Raw genomic sequence first — 19,788 nt, forward strand, 5'->3', positions numbered from 1 at the left:
AAGGATCTGGTTCCAGCCTTTCCTATTAAAGCTCACTCTGCTAGATCTGTGTTTGTTTCGTGAGCTTTTTAACTTTAGGCAACTGTTTCTCATATTTGCGGCCATCTGGTCTTCAGTTTGCAAGTTTTCTAAGTTTTACCAAATGGATGTTCAGGACTCATCTGATACATGCTTGGGGTATAAAGTCCTTTAGGGCCTGTTTACACTAGAATGTAGTGCGGGAAAGCCACGTGCAAAGTTAACGACACCCCAAACGCAGGTTTAAAATGCAGTACGTTTGCCAGCACTGGATCGCATGGTAAAAAGTGCCATGCAATGCGGTTGCTGTGTGTTTAAAAAAGTAGCACATGCACTAATTTTGGTGTGGTGCAATTTCAGCCCATTCAGAATGAATAGGGCTGAAATCGCACTGCTCGTGAATCGCACAGGAAGTGCACAGCATTCCTGTACAATTCACTTGTAGTCCCTAGTGTCAATGGGCCCTCAGGCTGCAATTAGAGCTGCCCACCCCTCACTTAGACTGCTTTCGGATGTACCAGTTGTCTCTGAATCCTCTGAAATTTTTTTGAGCCTATTTCCATTACTGTTTCTCTACAAACTGTGATGAGCTGGAAGTGGAAGGGGTTATACCAGAGCCATCCCTGTTGTTGTCTATGTCCTAATCCTCCAGTATGCGACAGTATAAGCTATTGTCTCTAAATCCTGTGCCCCTTAATGATATCCAAGAAATGAATTTTAGGTGAATTACAAAAATCCTGTTTTGCTAAATATACGGAAACTGTAGTTTAGTCCATTTTGCTTTCTAGTTTCTTTGGGGCATTTTCCTAAATATACCAAATAAGTAATTGCTTAGGTCAGAGTACACTTGACAGATTAATATACAGTCACTGCTTGCCTCTTTCTGAAAATGCTAGCCTAGCCTTAATACTTCTAAAATATAGAACCAGGTTCAGAATTCTATATACTGTATCTATAGTTGTTTTGGGGTAGTGGCATTAAAACCATAGTATCAACATAAATGTCAGAGGAATTGGCATTTTCATTATTTTTGACATGATACCTTTTAATGTATGAAATAGTTTTGCATCTTTTTTTACTCATGTCTTGATACATGTGCAATTCAGGCTCAGGCATTGTGCATTATGTTGCTTGCCTTACATTACTGTGAAAACTCATATTTGCTGATTAACACAACTTTCTTTAAGAGCCCGTTCACATTAAACTGTGGTGCAGAAAACCTGCATTCTGTGCATGTTTCCCATGCCACATTCAAAAGTCACCAGCTGTGTGATCTGCTGTTGTTGTTAGTGTTATCCTAATGATACCCTAAATGCAGATTGAAAATGCAGTGTGTTTGCCTGCACCAGATCGCAAGGTACTACAGTACCAGTATTTGGTTACAGTGCTTTTTTTTTTAAAGGTAGTGCATGCACTACTTCTGGTGTGATCCATTGCATTTTCAGCTCATTCAAATGAAAAAGCACACTGAATTGCACGGGAATCACACTAGATTGTGCTCTGCGATTCTGGTGTGAACTGGCACTAAAGCGGACACATTCAGCATTTATTGTACCAAGTGGTAAGAACGCTTTAAATCCATGAATGAATGCCCAGAATTAAAGAATGCTGCTTCCTGGCCATTTGTCTAGGGGGGGCATAAAGCCCTAAACCAGGGTTCTTCAAACTACGGCCCTCCAGTTGTTCAGGAACTACAATCCCCATCATGCCTAGTCATGTATGTGAATGTCAGAGTTTTACAATGCCTCATGGGATGTGTAGTTCCGCAACAGCTGGAGGGCCGTAGTTTGAGAATGCCTGCCCTAAACAGTAGTACCACTCGGTACAGTGTCCAGCTGGGGCCTTAAAAATGCCTAATGTAGGGCCCTGCAAAAATATCCATATATCTTCAATAGCAAAACAACAATGATCATCCAGCATAATAATACAATAAAAAAAACTCAGGATATCAATAACATCTGTCCCAGACTACGTACCAACAAAAATACAGATTTGTCTTTTTACAGATAAAAGCGTAGTCCTCTCAAAAATTCAACACACAGGAGTCCATAACTGATGTAATATTGTTGTTGATTGTACTTGTTGTTACAATAGGAGTGTGGAATTTAATTCACTCTGGATTACAAAGTGTAACTAGTATACCAATGTGTCCAATAGTGGTGTCCCAAATATTCACATGGATAGCAGAATAATATGCAAAACTGTATATCCATAAATTGGAACACAGAAGATATAGAAGATGCATGTGTTACTTCATCCTGTTCTGTTACATAACAGGATGCCATGGCTTCCCAGTTGGCCTATTCCATACCTTTGTGATGAACAAATGGAGGAAGTAATGTTACCGGTCATTGGTTAGTATACATGACTCTTGTAAAATCCTGTTGTCCTGGTGGAAAGCAAACATCTAATATCTAATGCAGTCTGCTGGCTGCAATGTGGTGACAATAAAAGGAATTCTTGGCAGAACAGGCAGTACTTTGCACACAATGTAGGCACAAATGAGTTCCTAATACACATCATTTGACAAAATCATATTGCCCATATTCTCTATAATTGTTATAATGAAAGGATGCATAAACACAGAGGAATTCTCGCTGTATATTAGTCAAGTAGTTAATCTTCAATCACTGGTGATAAACACCAGCTAGTGTAAATGGAAGCCAAATGGTACAGCCATCCAATCTAGATACAGGGATATGGGCATATTTCCTTAAAAAATGCATGGATCAGTTGAATACTATATCGCTCTTACCAGCCACCATGTGTTTCCCATCTAATGGCAGTACATCCCCTAGACAAGCGTGATATGGCAGTCTGCACAGAGAAGCCATTTGTTGAGCCTCACACATTTCATCTATGTATTGGACTTCCTCCGAGGGGTGTAGCATCATTTTACAAGTCATAGCTGTGCTAAAAATCTGTACTATCTAGCATCAAAAGATGGTGCATGTGGAGGCAGAGAGCAAAGGGGTCTTCAGTTTTCAACCAGAATGAATGCATCACTCATCCGGAAGTTGCATTCCCTCAACCAGAAGATCAGGTAAAAAGAAAACAAAACACCATTTTGCCCCACACATAAGTGCATATCTAAAAGCCCAGACCTTATACCTATCAATCTAAAGCCTCGTACACACGCAACGATTATCGGCCGACCGATCGTCCGACTTTTGTCCAAGTTGTGTTTTGTTGGTTGGAATGTGCCTAGACTGCACACAAATTTTCTCGGCCAACAAAATTCTACTTCAGAAGTGATGTCATGTGTTGGTTTGTTTTCTTTGTGTTTTTTCTTCACTGAGCATGCCCAGTCTTGCTCATCAGATTTTTCCCTGTCAAAATCTGTACTGACTGCACGAAAATCGGAAGTGTTTTGACGGCCAACAAAAATTTTATAGTCTGCACACCAGATTTTTTTTCGCCCGAAAAGTCGGAGTTGGTTGTCGGAAGCATCATACTAACAAGCCGAAAATTGGCAGATCGGACGTTGGCCGAAAATTCCCTGCCAATTTTCGACGCGTGTGTACGGGGTTTAAAAGTAACCTAAGTCAAGCAAACATATACAAATATAAAAAAAAGCAGCGCAGTGTATTCAGTAGTCTATTCCAAGTTACTGCTACTTCCATTATACATATACATTATAAATATGATGAAGGATACAACACCATGTCTGAAACAGATTCATACTTACAAGCTTTGTGGGCAGACCATTCACTATATTCAATTCTTTTATCTTCATATGGAGTATTTTTGTAAGCAAATATGTAGCGTATAATCTCTCCTCTCCCTTTGAAATTGAAATAGGTCAGCTTGTAGTTTGGCATGGTTTACTTTTGAAATGTCTACAACATAAAAGAACATAAATATATATATAAGCACTGGCAATAAGCAAAGAGATGTTAACATCAATAAAAGTTTCAGTTTTTCATGTTTTCCATAAGGTTGTATGCAAAGCTTACTAAATATGCAGGGAGTTGAGTTTTATATTATACCACCCCAAATTGTTCAAAGGTGTCAGCACCTGTTACATCTCATCTGCTAATAGCTGAGAATTCGTGATTCCAATTATGGATATGCAAAAAGAGCCATTCCGTTTGATGTGTGGAGCAGAAAACTCAACTTTAATAAAAAGAGAAGTGGGTAACACATCAATACACATAAAGTGCAACAAAGCATAATTTGCACATATCTTTTTACATATGAATTTTAGGAGAAAGTAAACTACTACACCTCAACATCTAAGGCTACATTCACACCTGAGCGTAGCGTTTTTGCGCGTTTTTTACCGCGATTCTTACCGCGTTTTTACCGCGATTTGTACCGTGATTTACAGGCGTTTTTACAGGCGTTTTTTGTGCAGGCGTTTTTAGATTGAATAGAAACCAATGGAAAACGCCTGTAATCTGCCCAAAAAGAAGCTCATGTACTTTTTTGAGCGTTGGGCGTTTTGCTTACAGTGTCAAAACGCTCAGATGTGAACAGGGGCCATTGAAATGAATAGGATTTGTCTTGTTGGGCGTTTTGAGAGCTGATCCTAGAGCAGAAAAACTCCCCAAAAACGCCCCAAAACGCCTACATGTGAACGGAGCCTAAAGTACATATATATATTTTCCAAAACAGGTAAGTCGTTTTTAGGCTTTTGTTTACTTTGGGGGAGGGAGTTATATTCATATATATGGAATGAAAACCCTGCATTAGGCAGGTAGGAAGGAGGTTAACTGTAGATCAAATGCATCTGTCATTGAATTCTGAATGATCTCAAACTGATGCCACCAATAGCTGTTAAGGAAAGCTGATAATCCCCCTAAGTGACTTGTTTAGTGACAGTCATATTTATAGCGATATTCAATAGTATACTAAACCCTTGATATTTCCTCTATGTGCATCAAATATGGAACAGGAGCAAAGAGTATCCAATCTACAGCTAATTCATAGCATTGGCACTCTGAAGCCTTGAACCTTCTTTGCAGAGGAGATTAGTAAGCAACAGTTTATTGATCTTCTCCCACTCAGCATCCTGACTACAGTGATGGAGGTTCTGAGCTCCAAAAAGCGGAGTATGAGTCCAGGACCTCCATTGTTACAATGAGGAGTGCATTAAGAGGTGGTGAAAGCTGCAGTGGAATCAGGGAGATTTACTGTTGTTCATCATGAGGGTCTCTAGCTCATAAAAGAGGAAGAGTTGGTTAGTGGAGAGGAAGCAGGGGGTTACACCTGGAGGGCAAATCTAATTTTCATGTAAAACATAACCTCTTGGTGAAAGGGTATTCTGGCAGGAAAATAGTTTGTAGCACCTTCCCAGTGTAGAGCAGGCTGATAGGCAAATTTAGCTCTCTGCTTCGTAATCAGTGTAGCAGGGTTTGATTGCTTTGGGCTGTTCAGTGTCTCACAGGCTGCTGTTCTGCTACTTCCCCCTGTCTTTTGGAGCGCAGAGGGAGAGCAGAACAGGCAGTCTGAATATTTATGGAACTCCGGCCAATCCCTGGAGAGGTGTGTCCAGTAGGTGGCTAGAGAGCCTAGACGAGTTCTGAGGCCTGGCAGAAGAGTGCAGAGTTTCAGGGTCTAGCCTAACAGAGAATACCCCTGTGCTGGGAGACTGTCCCCGGGGCAGAGGGAAAGGCAAGGAGGAGAAGCCTGAAGGTTCTTTTTGGAGACATCAAGGTCTCAGCTAAACTAAGCTGGGGGGGGGGGGGGGCAACCAAATAGAGCCTTGGTCAGAGCTTGGACAGAGCAGGAGAACAGGTCTGAGGAAGCTTCACTAATCTAGGACTGAGTGAGTATTGGGTGTTTTACCTTACAGCCAAATGCAGAAAAGTCAAGAGTTGTGAAAAACAGCCAAGAGCATGCTATACTCTCTAAGTGTGCCCAGTGCAACCAGGAGCTGTGCAAGACAGCCAGGAGCTTGCCATATTGCTTAACTGTGCCTAATGCAGCCAAGAACTGTGCAATACAGCCAGAAGCTGTACAAGTTCAGCCAAGAGACAGTACAGTGCAGCCTAAGGTTGTGCAATACAGCCATCATTTTGTACAGAGTTGCCAGAAGCCTAGCAGTCCTCAAGTTCTACAGTTCAGGGTATCCCATGCTCCCCATCTCTATCAAAGTTCTTGTTCAATAAAAATCCTAAAAAGAAACCCCTAGCCTGATTTTTGAGCCAGTGGAGAAATGCTGAAAATCCTGGGTGTGCATGCTGTGAGTGGGGGGAAATAGGCCCAATTACCAGCGGCTCCTGCAGAGTAACGCTACAGGTTCAACAGAAAACAGTGGCAGAATATTCTTCTACTGAAAGCTAAAGTTCCATGTGAAATCAGGTTTTATAGAACATAGGATGTAAGACAAAGGCATAATGAGCTAGTATGCATCGCATACTAGCTCATTATGAAATACTTACCTTAGAACAAAGCTGTCTCAGTGGTGCCCACACACAGCTGAGATGGCTGACATCTTCCCTGGTGTTTCTTCCCTGGTTCGTGGGCTCAGGCACCGTTAGTGGCCAAAGCTGCGATAACATCACTCCCGCGCATGCGCACGGGAGCCGCCTGTTTGCGCCACGGGCTCTAAAAGTCTGGCACGGTAAGCCGGACCTTCAGAGCACATGCGCCGATGACATCATCAGCTGCATGCACTCTGAATATCTACTAAACAAGTTTAGTAGATATAAAGTACCTACAGGTAAGCCTTATAGGCTTACCTGTAGATACAAGTAAAAAAGAGAGAGTTTATTTCCTCTTTAATTGCAATGCGAGTACATTACAGTGATGTTCCCCAGTCCATAAAGGATTTGCTGCTGAGTATTGAGGTTCAGTGACACCCTTTCTAATACCATATGATTTTTATGTCTGTGATTTAAAAGCACAGTGATAGAACATTGTGGTTCTTCCCAACTTCTGATGCAAGCCCGTGTCAGTAGATGCCATGCATTCACACCACAATGAATCTGACCCTTAAGCACACAAAAAGAGAACTTTATCTAGGGTTTAGTCCTGATACTCATTGCGTAGGTGACACCAAGCAAGATAAGATTGAAAAAATGACATTTTTCCTATTTGTTAAACCAGTGCTGACGTGATAACAATTTCATAGGCACTGGGTCATGGGCCACATGTATGAATAAAGAAGTTAACAAGCATAGTTTTGTATTGTGTCAGTAGTAACCAGTCAGCCTGCAAATTGTGGGCTACATTAAGAGCTGAAACACACTGTTGTGATCATCACAGTAATGCTCTTATTAAGTGTGTTGGGATGCCATTTAAAAAGGAAACAGACCTTCGATGTACATGCATTGCAGCAAACCACACCATATGGTAACACATTGTGGCGCAATGTTTCGGAAAAAATGCTGTATGTTAGTTGTTTAGTCTGTCTTTTATGTTTAAAGTATGTTAACGCATGACATAAAATGCGTTAATAAACATTAATTCACAAAACACACAAGACCAGGAAGGTATGAATGGGCCCTGGCACTTTTGCACCTTTCAGCCGGCTGAGTTGCAATTTATAAATGCATTACCATTTATCCTTGTAGAGAGTGTCTCTTGGTGTAATGTTGGTGGAAGTAAGCAGAAAAAAGTTTTGAAGATAACCAGTGAACAAACAAATGCAGACCCCCTCTTTCTTTACACACAGGGCCCATGCCTGCTATGTTGCTAAAAAAGCCATGCCATTCACAAAGAATAGGGTGCCTTATTGCAATGCACATTAATGCGTGCCATAACGCACGTTAACACATACAACAATGCTTTAGTGTGAGTGAGCCCTAAAGGGAACCTATCAAGAGAATATTGCATAAGCTGCCGTTACTGATCTCATTTTATTAATGTCTGCTTCCTGGCTGTCATAATGATCCTTACACAAACTCACTGTCCTGGAACAGCCAAGGTAGAGGTTGTAGCAGCATCACAGATGTTCTTATCTGCTGTTTTTTTAAACCAGAGGATAAGCAAAAATACTGATGCAGAAATGAGCAGCATTTACACGGCCGTGTACAGCAATTCTCTTGTACGGGCAGCTGTATGCAGCGCCTGCAGCTCCCCCCGTACGGTTTAGCTCTGAGGATTTAATGCTCAGCATGCAAATGTCCATGGGCATAAGGCCTAACAGTCAAGCAACTAGCATTTCACAAATCAGTATTGACACTCTATATGTTGTGAAAAAGACAGGTTTTGTTTAACCGCAATGTTTAAATGTATCTCTTTTCACAATTTCCCCACTTTGCCTAAAAGGAATTGCAACATTTCCTGCCATTTACATGCAGTAACTTATTCTGTACATCATTCCCATCTTTCAGTTACATTTACATGGAACAAATGTGTATATTTCTATATATGAAGTACTGTAATACAAACTACCTATAGTAAATTCATATACGCTACCATACAAAAAAAATGAATAGCTACACCTACGCACAGAGTTAGCAATGCACAAAGAATGTATAGTGATGTGTATAATGTATTGCATTAAATATATTTAATCAGCAAATACATAGAAATATTTTATATTCACATACAATATATATAATAGGTAGCACCAGAGTGAAAAGGAAAGTGTAATTTGAATAACATTAGTTACATTACTATAAATAAGTAATTTTTTTGAGCAGTATATATATATATATATATATATACACAGTATAACACAAAAGTGAGTACACCCCTTACATTTTTGTAAATATTTTATTATATCTTTTCATGTGACAACACTGAAGAAATGACACTTTGCTACAATGTAAAGTAGTGAGTGTACAGCTTGTATGACAATGTAAATTTGCTGTCCCCTCAAAATAACTCAACACACAGCCATTCATTTCTAAACCTCTGGCATCAAAAGTGAGTACACCCGTAAGAGAAGGAATTCACGGACAGTGGAAGTTCACCATAGAGAATACTGAGGACCAGATGGTCCCCGGCAGTCTCTATGACTCTCGGAGGCCTGGGCGTGACGTTATGACGTCATGTCCGGCTTGGCAGTTGTAAATACTGCCGTGATCTGGGCTGAAAAGGCTGAGATAATTTTTTTAGAGATTATAGAACCCGCATCTCCCCATAGAGAGGACCTGTCCCATTCTTTTTACAAGGGATGTTTACATTCCTTGTAAGAATAAAAGTGATTAAAAAAAAAATTAAATGAAAGTGTAAAAATGTAAAAATAAAAATAAAATAAACAATAAAAAGAAAACACGTTTGTCGCACCCACATATGCAAACACCGTTCAAACCACACATGCGAGGTATCGCCGTGAACGTTAGCGCAAGAGCAACGATTCTAGCCCAAGACCTCCTCTGTAACTTTAAACTGGTAACCTGTAAAAAATTTTAAAGCGTCGCCTATGGAAATTTTTAAGTACCGAAGTTTGGCTCCATTCGGCAAGTGTGCGCAATTTTAAAGCGTGACATGTTAGGTATCTATTTACTTGGCATAACATCATCTTTCACATTATACAAAAAAATTGGGCTAACTTTAGTGATTTTTTTTTTCATGAAGCTGTTTTTTTTACAAAAAAAAAAACGTGTTTTAAAAATTGCTGCGCAAATACCGTGTGACATAAAAAAGTTGCAATGACAGCCAATTTTTTCCCTAGGGTGTCTGTTAAAAAAACATATATAATGTTTTGGGGTTCTAGCAAAAAAATGATTTTTACACATAGGAGAGGTGTGCCAAAAAAGGTTCGGTATGGAAGTGGTTAATTTTTTTTGAGCCGTGTATAAAACATAAGTACAGGATACCAGTAGTTTATAATTACATATAAAATAATTTTGGAGATTTTGTTTTCACCCTGCCCATGTGCAGCTAACTGAAGAGAGTGGCACAAAAACGGCACCAACAGTCTGTTAAGCTGAACTCTGTGGTAAAGAAGAAATATCCTTGTAGTAGGACTCTCATTTTTGCCAAAGGTACCAAGAGAAAGGATTTATCCCTCACGTCCCCTACAGCTGGCACTTTCCTGTTCTTTCCTAGGCTCCGGGCTCTAAGCATGCCTTCGGGACCCTCACTTACAATGCAGGGCTACTGGTTCTACATTGTAGTTCATGACATCAGAGCTGTGGCCACTGGCCGTAAAACCTTAGAGAAGAGGCTTTGGGTCCCTCTGCAGGGACGAGGGATTAGGTAAGTAAAAATCTTTTTTCCTGGGAACCTAGACAAAAATAATCATTTGGCCCTTCAGGGGTATTTGGTCTGTCTGGCAGTCAAGCTGATCCCGTAATATGAGCCACTGACCTGCAGCAAGCATGCAAATCTGATTGCTGCATGCTTGTTCAAAGTCAGTAACTCAGAAACTACTGGCAACAATGGTGGCCAGGCAACTGGCAATTTCAGAGAAAGGTAAGCAATGGCAGCCTACTAAAAAGGCAGCATTTTTCAGTATGCAGTATTCATGTATGTAAAAGTGCCAGCACCATTAAAATTGTTATGTAATCTGCCAGAGGCATTTACTGTACATGCTACTCATAACTTGGACCACATTTACTTTGCATTTTTAAAGTATGTATTGTAGCTTGTGTTTTTTCAGATTACACTTACATACAGTATCTGAAAAAAAGACTTTTGTATCTGAAAAAATACATTACACCCATAGGCTTGCACACAGGGTGTGCCAGATTCCCCCTGTTTAGACCCCTTACATTTCACCAAAAACCCCTAAAGGGGCTCCTAAAAAATAGTAAAAAAAAAATATATATACATACTTATTAAATAAAATAATAATAAAAAAAATGCTAAAAAAAAAATTAAATCATAAAAATCAAAACTACTGACACCAATCTCACCCTTCTGACACCGTCTGTAACTCTGACACCGACAGTATATATATATATATATATATATATATATGCGCAACACACATGAATATATGTTTGAGCATTGGGGTGCACACCCTAATGCAATAGGCTGCGTACACCTATGATTACAACTTAGCCCCAGTAACATTTACTTGCCAAAACAAACATGTGCTCCATGCTACTGATCCCTATTTAACCTTGTTGAGATTAAAATCATAATCTAAACAGTCTGAACTTCAAACTGGGTTGAATCACACTGTAATAAAGGTGGAAATCAAAACGATGCAGAACAATGCTGACAAAAGTGTTTTATTTGGCTGGGCTTCAAATAGACTGCCCATTACCTTGACTGCTGAGAAGCAGCATAGGCTCATTTATGACCAACTAATAGACCAATACCTTGCCCCCTAAAAAGATATGGAAGCTGATTAAGTTGGACATAGGGCAAGGACACAGCTTTATTGAACTTTGCAAAAGTAACAACTTTCCAAATGTATCAAACAAAAATGCCAGTCATGGTTATACTGTGAGCACCCATAAAACATAAACTCACATAGTATAAGTGCCGGTTCACACTAACGCGGCACGACTTCGGGGGAGACCTGTGAAGTCGCGTGCACCGCGAATTCGGCGCAACTTGCACGGACTTCATATAATGAATGTCTATGCAAGATGCTCCAGGTCGCCCCGAAGTAGTACAGGAACCTTTTTCTAAGTCGGAGCGACTTGAGTCGCTCCTATTAGAACGGTTCCCGTAGCACACAATGGACCGCGACTTGTCAGGCTGACCAGTCGCCTGACAAGTCGCGGTAGTGTGAACAGAGTCTAAGAGGCCTGTCCTTATCATCAGTACCAGACAGACATTAGACTGACCCCAGAATTTACCAAACAACAATGCCAGTCACAGTTCTACCGTGAGCACCCATAAAACATAAACTTACATAGTCTAAGAGGCCTGTCCTTACCATAAGTGCCAGGCAGACATTAGACTGACCCCAGAATTTACCTTGAGGGCATAGCCTTTGATTTTTCACCCTCAGTATTAACATCTTCATATTTTTTATTTGTCAACTGTCTGTGTATCAAAAAGCATCAGCGTCAACACATCTGTGAACTGACGATGCCATCTTTAAAATTGAATTATTTAATACCTTGGCCCATACAGGTTTAACATGGGAGCAGTTTGGGGGCGTTAATTACTGCAAATTGACAGGAAAAATCAATTATAGTGGGTCACCCAGGTGAGACCCAGACCCTGGGGCAGTGGTTCTTAACCTGGGTTCGATCGAACCCCAGGGGTTCGGTGAGTCAGTCTCGCGGGTTCGGCGGAGGTCAAGACACACACCCGACTCATATGATTCGTGATGACACGCCCCGCTCATTGGCTGCAGGTGATCACGCAACATCACTTGGCCTATCTGTGCTGCAGGGAATTTGGCGCGCCCAGTAGTCGAAATGTAACTGTCGTGATGGTACGTCGTGTGATTTCTTCCTCAATATTAATCCCTTAATACTATGTTGAGCAAAAAAAGAAAGTGGTTGGACGAATATGTACAATATGGATTCACATGTATAACGGAACGTGATGGGAGTCAGCGTCCTAACTGCACGATTTTCAATGCCAAGTTGAGCAATTCTAGTCTAGCACCGGCAAAACTAAGAGAACACTTCCTTAAGCTGCATGGAGTTGGAAAATACAAGAACACAACGCTCGCTGAATTCAAGGTGAGGAGAGCCATATTTTATTTTTCCAATTAAGAAGGGTTCGGTGAATGCGCATATGAAACTGGTGGGGTTCAGTACCTCCCAACAAGGTTAAGAACCACTGCCCTGGGGATTGGGTGGGTGCCACAGCTGGTGTGACACCCAAATATAGTAAAAATAAAAACTGATTCAAAAATGCATCAGTGGCCCTAAAACAGCTACACTTGACTTACCCCAGACCACCCCATAATCATACTTACCCAGCAGAGTTTGAGTAGGAAGATTGATGATTGCCTTCAGAAAGATCTGGAGGGAGAGTCTGGAGTCCAGGAGTTCACCCTGTGTATCAGAGGTTGCGCTGGGACATGCAGTGTTAATAGGAAGGAGCCTCAAGTGACACAGAAGCCATGTCACTTGGAGGGGGCTGGAACACTGAAATCACTTGTTGCTGAAGAAGAGGAGAGCTGGCTGGCATGCAGGCTAAGGCAGGGATGAAAAGAGTTAATGATCAGTGCCCCCTGCTGTATGGAAACCTGATCTCTCACACAGGCAGTGAGAGCAGAGGAGAGGAGAGGAGTGATATGCTGGAGGGGATGGAAGCTGACAGTGTAAATCAGTTCCTGACCTGCAGGGCACAGGGAGCTGAGTTTTACTGACAGAATCCAGGGAAGGAGATGCTGCAGACATCTGAGGTCCATTCACATGTGATTGCAGTGTTCTGGGAATCCTAGAATGGGGCAGGCCGTGTCCATTTACAGGGGAAGATGCTGGATTGGAGGCATGGCTGCGCTGGGAAGAGCTCAGGGGAATGAAGGCAGAGTGAGGGGCTAGCAAAGAAGGGATATAGCTGGCGCTCTCAGGGACAGTAACACCAGAGGGGGTCCTGTGTCTGGCTGTATTATTGGTGACCCTGGAGGGGCTGAGGCTCGGTCTTAATGGAGGGAAGTTGCACTGAATGACCCTGGAAGAGGGTGGCCTAGCAGGCGGGGGGATGGTCAGCATGTGTAGGAGCTGAGGGGACAGTCTCACCATAAGAAGAGAAAGCAGCCAGTCAGCCTGACCTCTGGATAAAAGTTCTGTGTCCATGATGGTACAGGAACGCTGGGTAACTCCTGTGTAATTTGGTAGTGAGGGGCCTAGGAACAGAGGAGGGTACTCACTTAGAAACTCTTGTAACGCTGAATCTCCTCAGAGCAGTAGGATGTGCCTCAGCCTAGCCTTTTCCTAGAGTTCAGGCTCCACCCAGTCACCTCAGGTCTTTGTAGCCAATCCCAAGGGAGCTACTTAGCTTCTCTTTTAGGTTCACACCCACAGTGATGCTATGCCATAGTCTAAGAGGCCTGTCCTTACTATCAGTACCAGACAGACATTAGATTGACCCCAGAATTTACCCTGAGGGCATAGCCCATAAAGCAACATCAATTGCTGGCAAGGTCAAAACCACCAATAAAGCTGTGACAAAACCTCACAATGGACAGGGGCATGGTGGGCAACTCTTGTAACGCTGAATCTCCTCAGAGCAGTTGGATGTGCCTCAGGGTAGCCTTTTCCTAGAGTTCAGGCTCCGCCCAGTCACCTCAGGTCTTTGTAGCCAATCCTAAGGGAGCTACTTAGCTTCTCTTTTAGGTTCACACCCACAGTGACGCCATGCTTCTAGCAGTCAAGGCTCCCTTTCCCTAAAGGAGGTTCAAGGGGCCTTCATAAGTATTCACTTTAGCCCCGGAGGATTTGGCTGCTCAAAGACCAGGGCCTATTTTGCAATTCGACACTGCGTGAATTTAACGGACAATTGCGCGGTCGTGCGACGCTGTACCCAAATAAAACTGATGTTCTTTTTTTTCCCACAAATAGAGCTTTCTTTTGGTGGTATTTGATCACCTGTGCAATTTTTATTTTTTGCATTATAAACAAAAAAAACGACAATTTTGAAAAAAAAAAAAAAAAAAAACAATATTATTTCACTTTCTGCTATATAACATTCCTGAAAAAAAATTAAAAAATCAAATTTTTTTAACATTTTAGGCCAATTTGTTTTCTGCTACATATTTTTGGTAAAAAAAAAAAATCGCAATAAGCGTATTTTGATTGGTTTGCACAAAAGTTATATTAACTACGAGTAAGATTTTCAAATTTTTTATTGTTTTTTTATTTTTGTACTAGCAATGGCGGCGATCTGCGATTTTTTTTTTTGCGGGACTGAGACATTGCGGCGGACAGATCGGACCCCTGACTGACATTTTTGACATTTTTGGGGGTACCAGTGACATTACTACAGTAATCAGTGCTAAAAATATGCACTGCTACTGTAATAATGACACTGGCAGGGAAGGGATTAACCGCTTGCCGACCGCCGCACGACTATTTACTGCGGCGAACAGCACCGTACAGGCAAAGTGACATAGGACTACGTCGCTAGCCTGTGAGCCTCTAGGGGGCGAGCGCGCGCCGCCGGAGGCACGCTCCCGCTCGTTCCCTAACAGGTCTGCGCGATCATCCGGTGGAGAGGGAGAAAGGCAGGCGGCTGATGTAAACAAAGCCGCCTGTCATTCTCCCTTGTGTAACTGCAGAGATCATACAGTCCTGCTATGTAGGATCGTATATCTCTGTGGTTACACGAAAATCCACACCCCTTTACAGTTAGAAACACGCCCCTAGGGACACATTTAACCCCTGCATCTCCAATAAAGTTAACCCCTTCCCTGCCAGTGTCATTTTTACAGTAACAGTGCATATGTATAGCACTGATTACTGTAGTACTGTAATGTCACTGGTACCCCCAAAAGTGTCAAAAATGTCAGTCAAGGGTCCGATCTGTCTGCCGCAATGTCGCAGTCCCGCAAAAAAAAAATCACAGATCGCCGCCATTACTCGTTAAAAAAAAAAAAAACACCAAAAATGACAGAAATCTTTCCCTTAGTTAGTAAACGCAATAACTTTTGCGCAAACCAATCAAAATACGCTTATTGCGATTTTTTTTACCAAACATATGTAGCAGAAAACAAATTGGCCAAAAATGTTAAAAAATTTTGATTTTTACATTTTTTGGGGGGAATTTCTGATAAAAAAATGTGAAAAATATTGTTATTTTTTCAAAATTGTCGCTATTTTTTTGTTTATAGCGCAAAAAGTAAAAATCGCACAGGTGATCAAATACCACCAAAAGAAAGCTCTGTTTGTGGGAAAAAAGGACGTCAATTTCCTTTGGGTACAGCGTCGCACGACCGCGCAATTGTCCGTTAAAATCACGCAGTGCCGAATCGCAAAATAGGGCCTGGTCAGGAAGGGGGTAAGATCTTCCGGGGCTTAAGTGGTTAACAGTATAGATGATCAAGGGGTTAAATGTGACCCTAGGGGAGTGATTCTAACGGGGGGCGTGGCTTCTGAAATGACCACAGAGACATGTGATCCTACACAGCAGGATCATCCCAGGGAGAAGGACGGTCAGCTGTGTTTACAACAGCCGACCGTCCTTCTCTCTAAGCGGGGAACAATGGAGAATGTCAGGCGGCAATCAGAGCCTCCTGACACACGCATCGGCCTCCCCCTTGATGATCGGGGGTGGGAGCTCTTCGCCTGCGGCATGTGCTCGCCCCCCAGTTCCTCTCAGGCGAGCGACGTAGGTCTACGTCGTTCTGCCTGTACGAGCCACCCTGCCGCAGTAAAAAGGCGGCGGGTGGTCGGGAACTGGTTAAAGTGTATATAAACCTAAAAATGGCTGCATTTGTTTTCATTTCAGGGTAAGACATTTTTCAGCAAATACAGAAAATATTTGTTGATATTGCCAGGGTCCTTGTCACTTCCTGTGAGCTTCACAGAAAGCCCAAACAACGAATTCCATCATCCCTAATGAAGTGGAGATATGTTGGTCCAGCCGGTGTGAAACCCATCCATAGATACAATTGAGAAATGTAGACATGAAGTGACAGAACGATTATTTGCAGGATCATATAGGTTCAGATAGACTTAATACACAAAGTTGTTAGAAGTCTAGATGGCACTGCTGCTTCTCCAAGTTGTAAACTATCATATTGTTTTTGGTGGCACCTCTAGACAACTTCAGTTTATCTTCGAGGAACATAAAGACATTCTTGTGATTGCTATTAGAATAGATACTTCCCAGCTATAAGGTTTCAGCCTCCACCCCATTTAGTCCTGAAAGTCTTTTAGTACTTTGATGGAAACACTTCTACATGTAGGGTAGACCTTTTTTTTCCCTTGAGCTGTGATAGTTGTCTTTATATTATTTGGAGACAAAATAAATAATATAAAAACAGTATAAAATCCTAGGATACCTAATAGGCGTATCTCTATCCTTTTAATATAGCAAAGGCTTATTTGATCACATGCTCACACATGTGAAAGGCTGAAAAGAAATATGTTTGCATATACAATGTACTAGGAGTGTTGGAAAATAAACACTGCATATGCAAACTTTACAACTTTAATTATATATTGTATGTTTTGTGGGAAAGCTGTCATATATTAAACGCACAGTAACAACAATTCACTTGTGTAAAGGGAAGGAAGAATGAACAACAGAAATGATCAGAGCCAGAATTCCGCCTCTGACATTCTTCAGTTTTTATACAGATAAAATATCTCATGTCCGTTTTACATGGAAGGTGGGTGGTAGTGCCCGAGCTCTCTACTGTACTTGTTGCAGGGAACTTAGATGCCAGCTAAAATACATGGTTACATTTTAGGTTCCATAACCTATACAAACTTTTCAGATGAAAGAAAAAATACTAACATTGAAAATTCTATGTTAGATTTTACTAGGAGGAATGCTGTTAGCTTGGCACAGAGTTTTTAGCAAATAAAAGTCATATTGTTCTACTGTCCCAGTCCCTAACCTAAAAATTAATTTCTCCTGCCTGGACAATCAACAAGCTAAACCTAGTACTTAAAAAATACCCTAAGTGCCGGTTCACACTAATACGACTTGTCAGGCGACTTGGTCAGCCTGGCAAGTCGTGCACCGGTCAACTGTGTAGCACAGGACCGGTTCTAATAGGAGCGACACAAGTCGCTCCGACTTAGAAAAAGGGTCCTGTACTACTTCGGGGCGACCTGGAGGCGACTTGCATTGACATTCATTTTATGAAGTCCGTGCAAGTTGCGCCGAAGTCGCGCTGCACGCGACTTCACAGGTCGCCCCCTAAGTCGGAGCGACCTAGTGTGAACCGGCACTAAATCTAAAGTTTACACTTAGCCCCCGTTCACACTGGGGCGACCTGTGAGGCGACCTGGTCGCCTCACAGGTCGCCTCCCATAGGGAAGCTGCGGACCCGTTCTGATAGGAGCGACACAAGTCGCTCCGACTCAGAAAAAGGGTCCGGAGCTTCTTTGGGGCGACCAGGAGGCGACCGCCATAGACTTCAATGTTACGAAGTCCGTGGCGGCCTCGGAGGTCGCGGTGCGAAGTAGCGTCGCCCCAGTGTGAATGGGGGCTAAAAGTGATTGTAATGTCTCGTTTTTTTTTTGTTTTGTTTTGTTTTTTTTCCAAATAACAAACATGTGATACTTACCTCCTCTGTGTAGTGGTTTTGCACAGGGCAGCTCTGATCCTCCTCTTCTCGGGTCCCTTGTTGCTGCTCCTGGCTCCTCCCTCCTGTTAAGTGCCCCCACAGGTAGCAGCTTTCTATGGGGGCACCCGACCTGAGCTGCAGCTCTGTGTGTCCATTCAGACACGAAGCTGCCGTTCGCCCTCCCTTCTCCTGATTGGCTCACTGACTTTGATTAACAGGCGTGGGAGCCAATGGCAGTGAGGGACTCGTGGACATTGCTGGACAGAGAAGGGGCACAGGGAAGTATTAGGGGTGCTGTGGAGGCTGCTACACACAGAAGGCTTTTTATCTCAATACATAGAATGCATTAGGATTAAAAAAAAAAACTTTCTGACTTTACAACTCCTTTAAAGGGTATTTACCCTTTTTTAGCCAATCAAGGATAACGCACCTACTTTATGTTTGTTACATGGCCCCATTCACAGAGCATAACTGTGCTAGCCGATCTCATTATCAGTTGTAAACTACAACCCCAATTCCAAAAATGTTGAGACACTGTGTAAAATCTACATAAAAGCAGAATGCAATGATTTGCAAATCTCAACCCCATATTTTATTCAGTATAGAAAACATATCAACTTTTTTAACTGTGAAAATGTTGCCATTTTAAGAAAAAAAATAAGGTAATTTTAAAACTGATGGCAGTAATACACTCCCCCCCCTTTCCTGCATACAGAAGCAATATACCCCCCCCCCCCCCGGCATATACTTACCCTCCATTCCCCTACTGACCTATTTGGTACCAGGAGAGAAGAGAAATACAGAACAAGGTTTGTTGAACCATGTGACTTATTCCCTTTCCTCTCATGTGATTGTGCTGTTCTGGTGCTTGCTGGACATTCTTGGGCGCACTGAAGCTTTTTTCACAAATGCAGTGGAAATGTTTTTTATGGGATTACGCCCATTTTCATGGCAAAGAGGAACTTTGCAATACATTGCAAATCATCTGATCACTCTTCATAACATTCTGAAGTATATGCAAACTGCCATCATAAAAACTGACTTTGTGAAAGTTAAAGAGGAAGTAAACCCTCCTCTGACACTTTTACCTATAGGTAAGCCTATGATAAGGCTTACCTATAGGTACTGTAAATATCTCCTCAACATGTACCTTTTAGGAGATATTTACCTTAGATGCATTCAGTGACGTTACTGGCGCATGCGCTCTGAAGGAACGGCCGCTGGTGCCGTTCCTTCAGAGCCCCGTGCCGTGACCGTCGGCTCCCGTGCGCGGGAGTGACGTCACCGCGGCTCCGGCCAATGAGATGGCCGGATGCCGCGATCCCAGAAGACGGGCGACTGAACATGTCGCCCGTCATACAGGTAAGCGGGCGGTGCGGCGGGGGCTCGTTCTAAGGTAAGTATTTCATAATGAGCTAGTATGCGGTGCATACTAGCTCATTATGTGTTTCTCTTTCAGGGTGAGAAAAAAAAAAATTGGGGTTTACAACCTCTTTAATATTTGTGTCATTCTCAAAACTTTTGGCCACGGCTGTATTCTGACAGCTGAGAGTCTTGTCAGAAAAAACCTGGCTGGTTGTATGCAAGTCGATTGATAGATCCCTGCTAAATTGGCTAAACGTCAATCCATGTACGGCTAGCTTATGAGTGAAATTAGGCCAACCAGAACCTTCCTTTTATTACCCTGGACACGTCCTGTTCTTTACTAAACCAGAAACAAAATGTGTCTCTATCAATGAATGAAAGGCACTGTCAGTCTTCAGATGAAA

At 42.2% G+C, this 19,788-nt stretch overlaps 1 protein-coding gene across 1 annotated transcript in view; it reads right to left on the reverse strand.

Moving 5' to 3' along the window:
• The window catches only part of HPGDS (hematopoietic prostaglandin D synthase), a 138,195-nt gene that overhangs the window by 29,649 nt on the left and 88,758 nt on the right, over positions 1-19,788 (reverse strand). The window contains exon 7 of the mRNA XM_082243432.1: positions 3,707-3,842. Within this exon, the coding sequence (XP_082099558.1) occupies positions 3,707-3,842 (136 nt within the window). The remainder of the gene's footprint in view (positions 1-3,706; positions 3,843-19,788) is intronic.

This window comes from Pelophylax lessonae (assembly GCF_965119305.1).
Source record: "Pelophylax lessonae genome assembly, chromosome: 1".
NCBI lineage: Eukaryota > Metazoa > Chordata > Amphibia > Anura > Ranidae > Pelophylax > Pelophylax lessonae.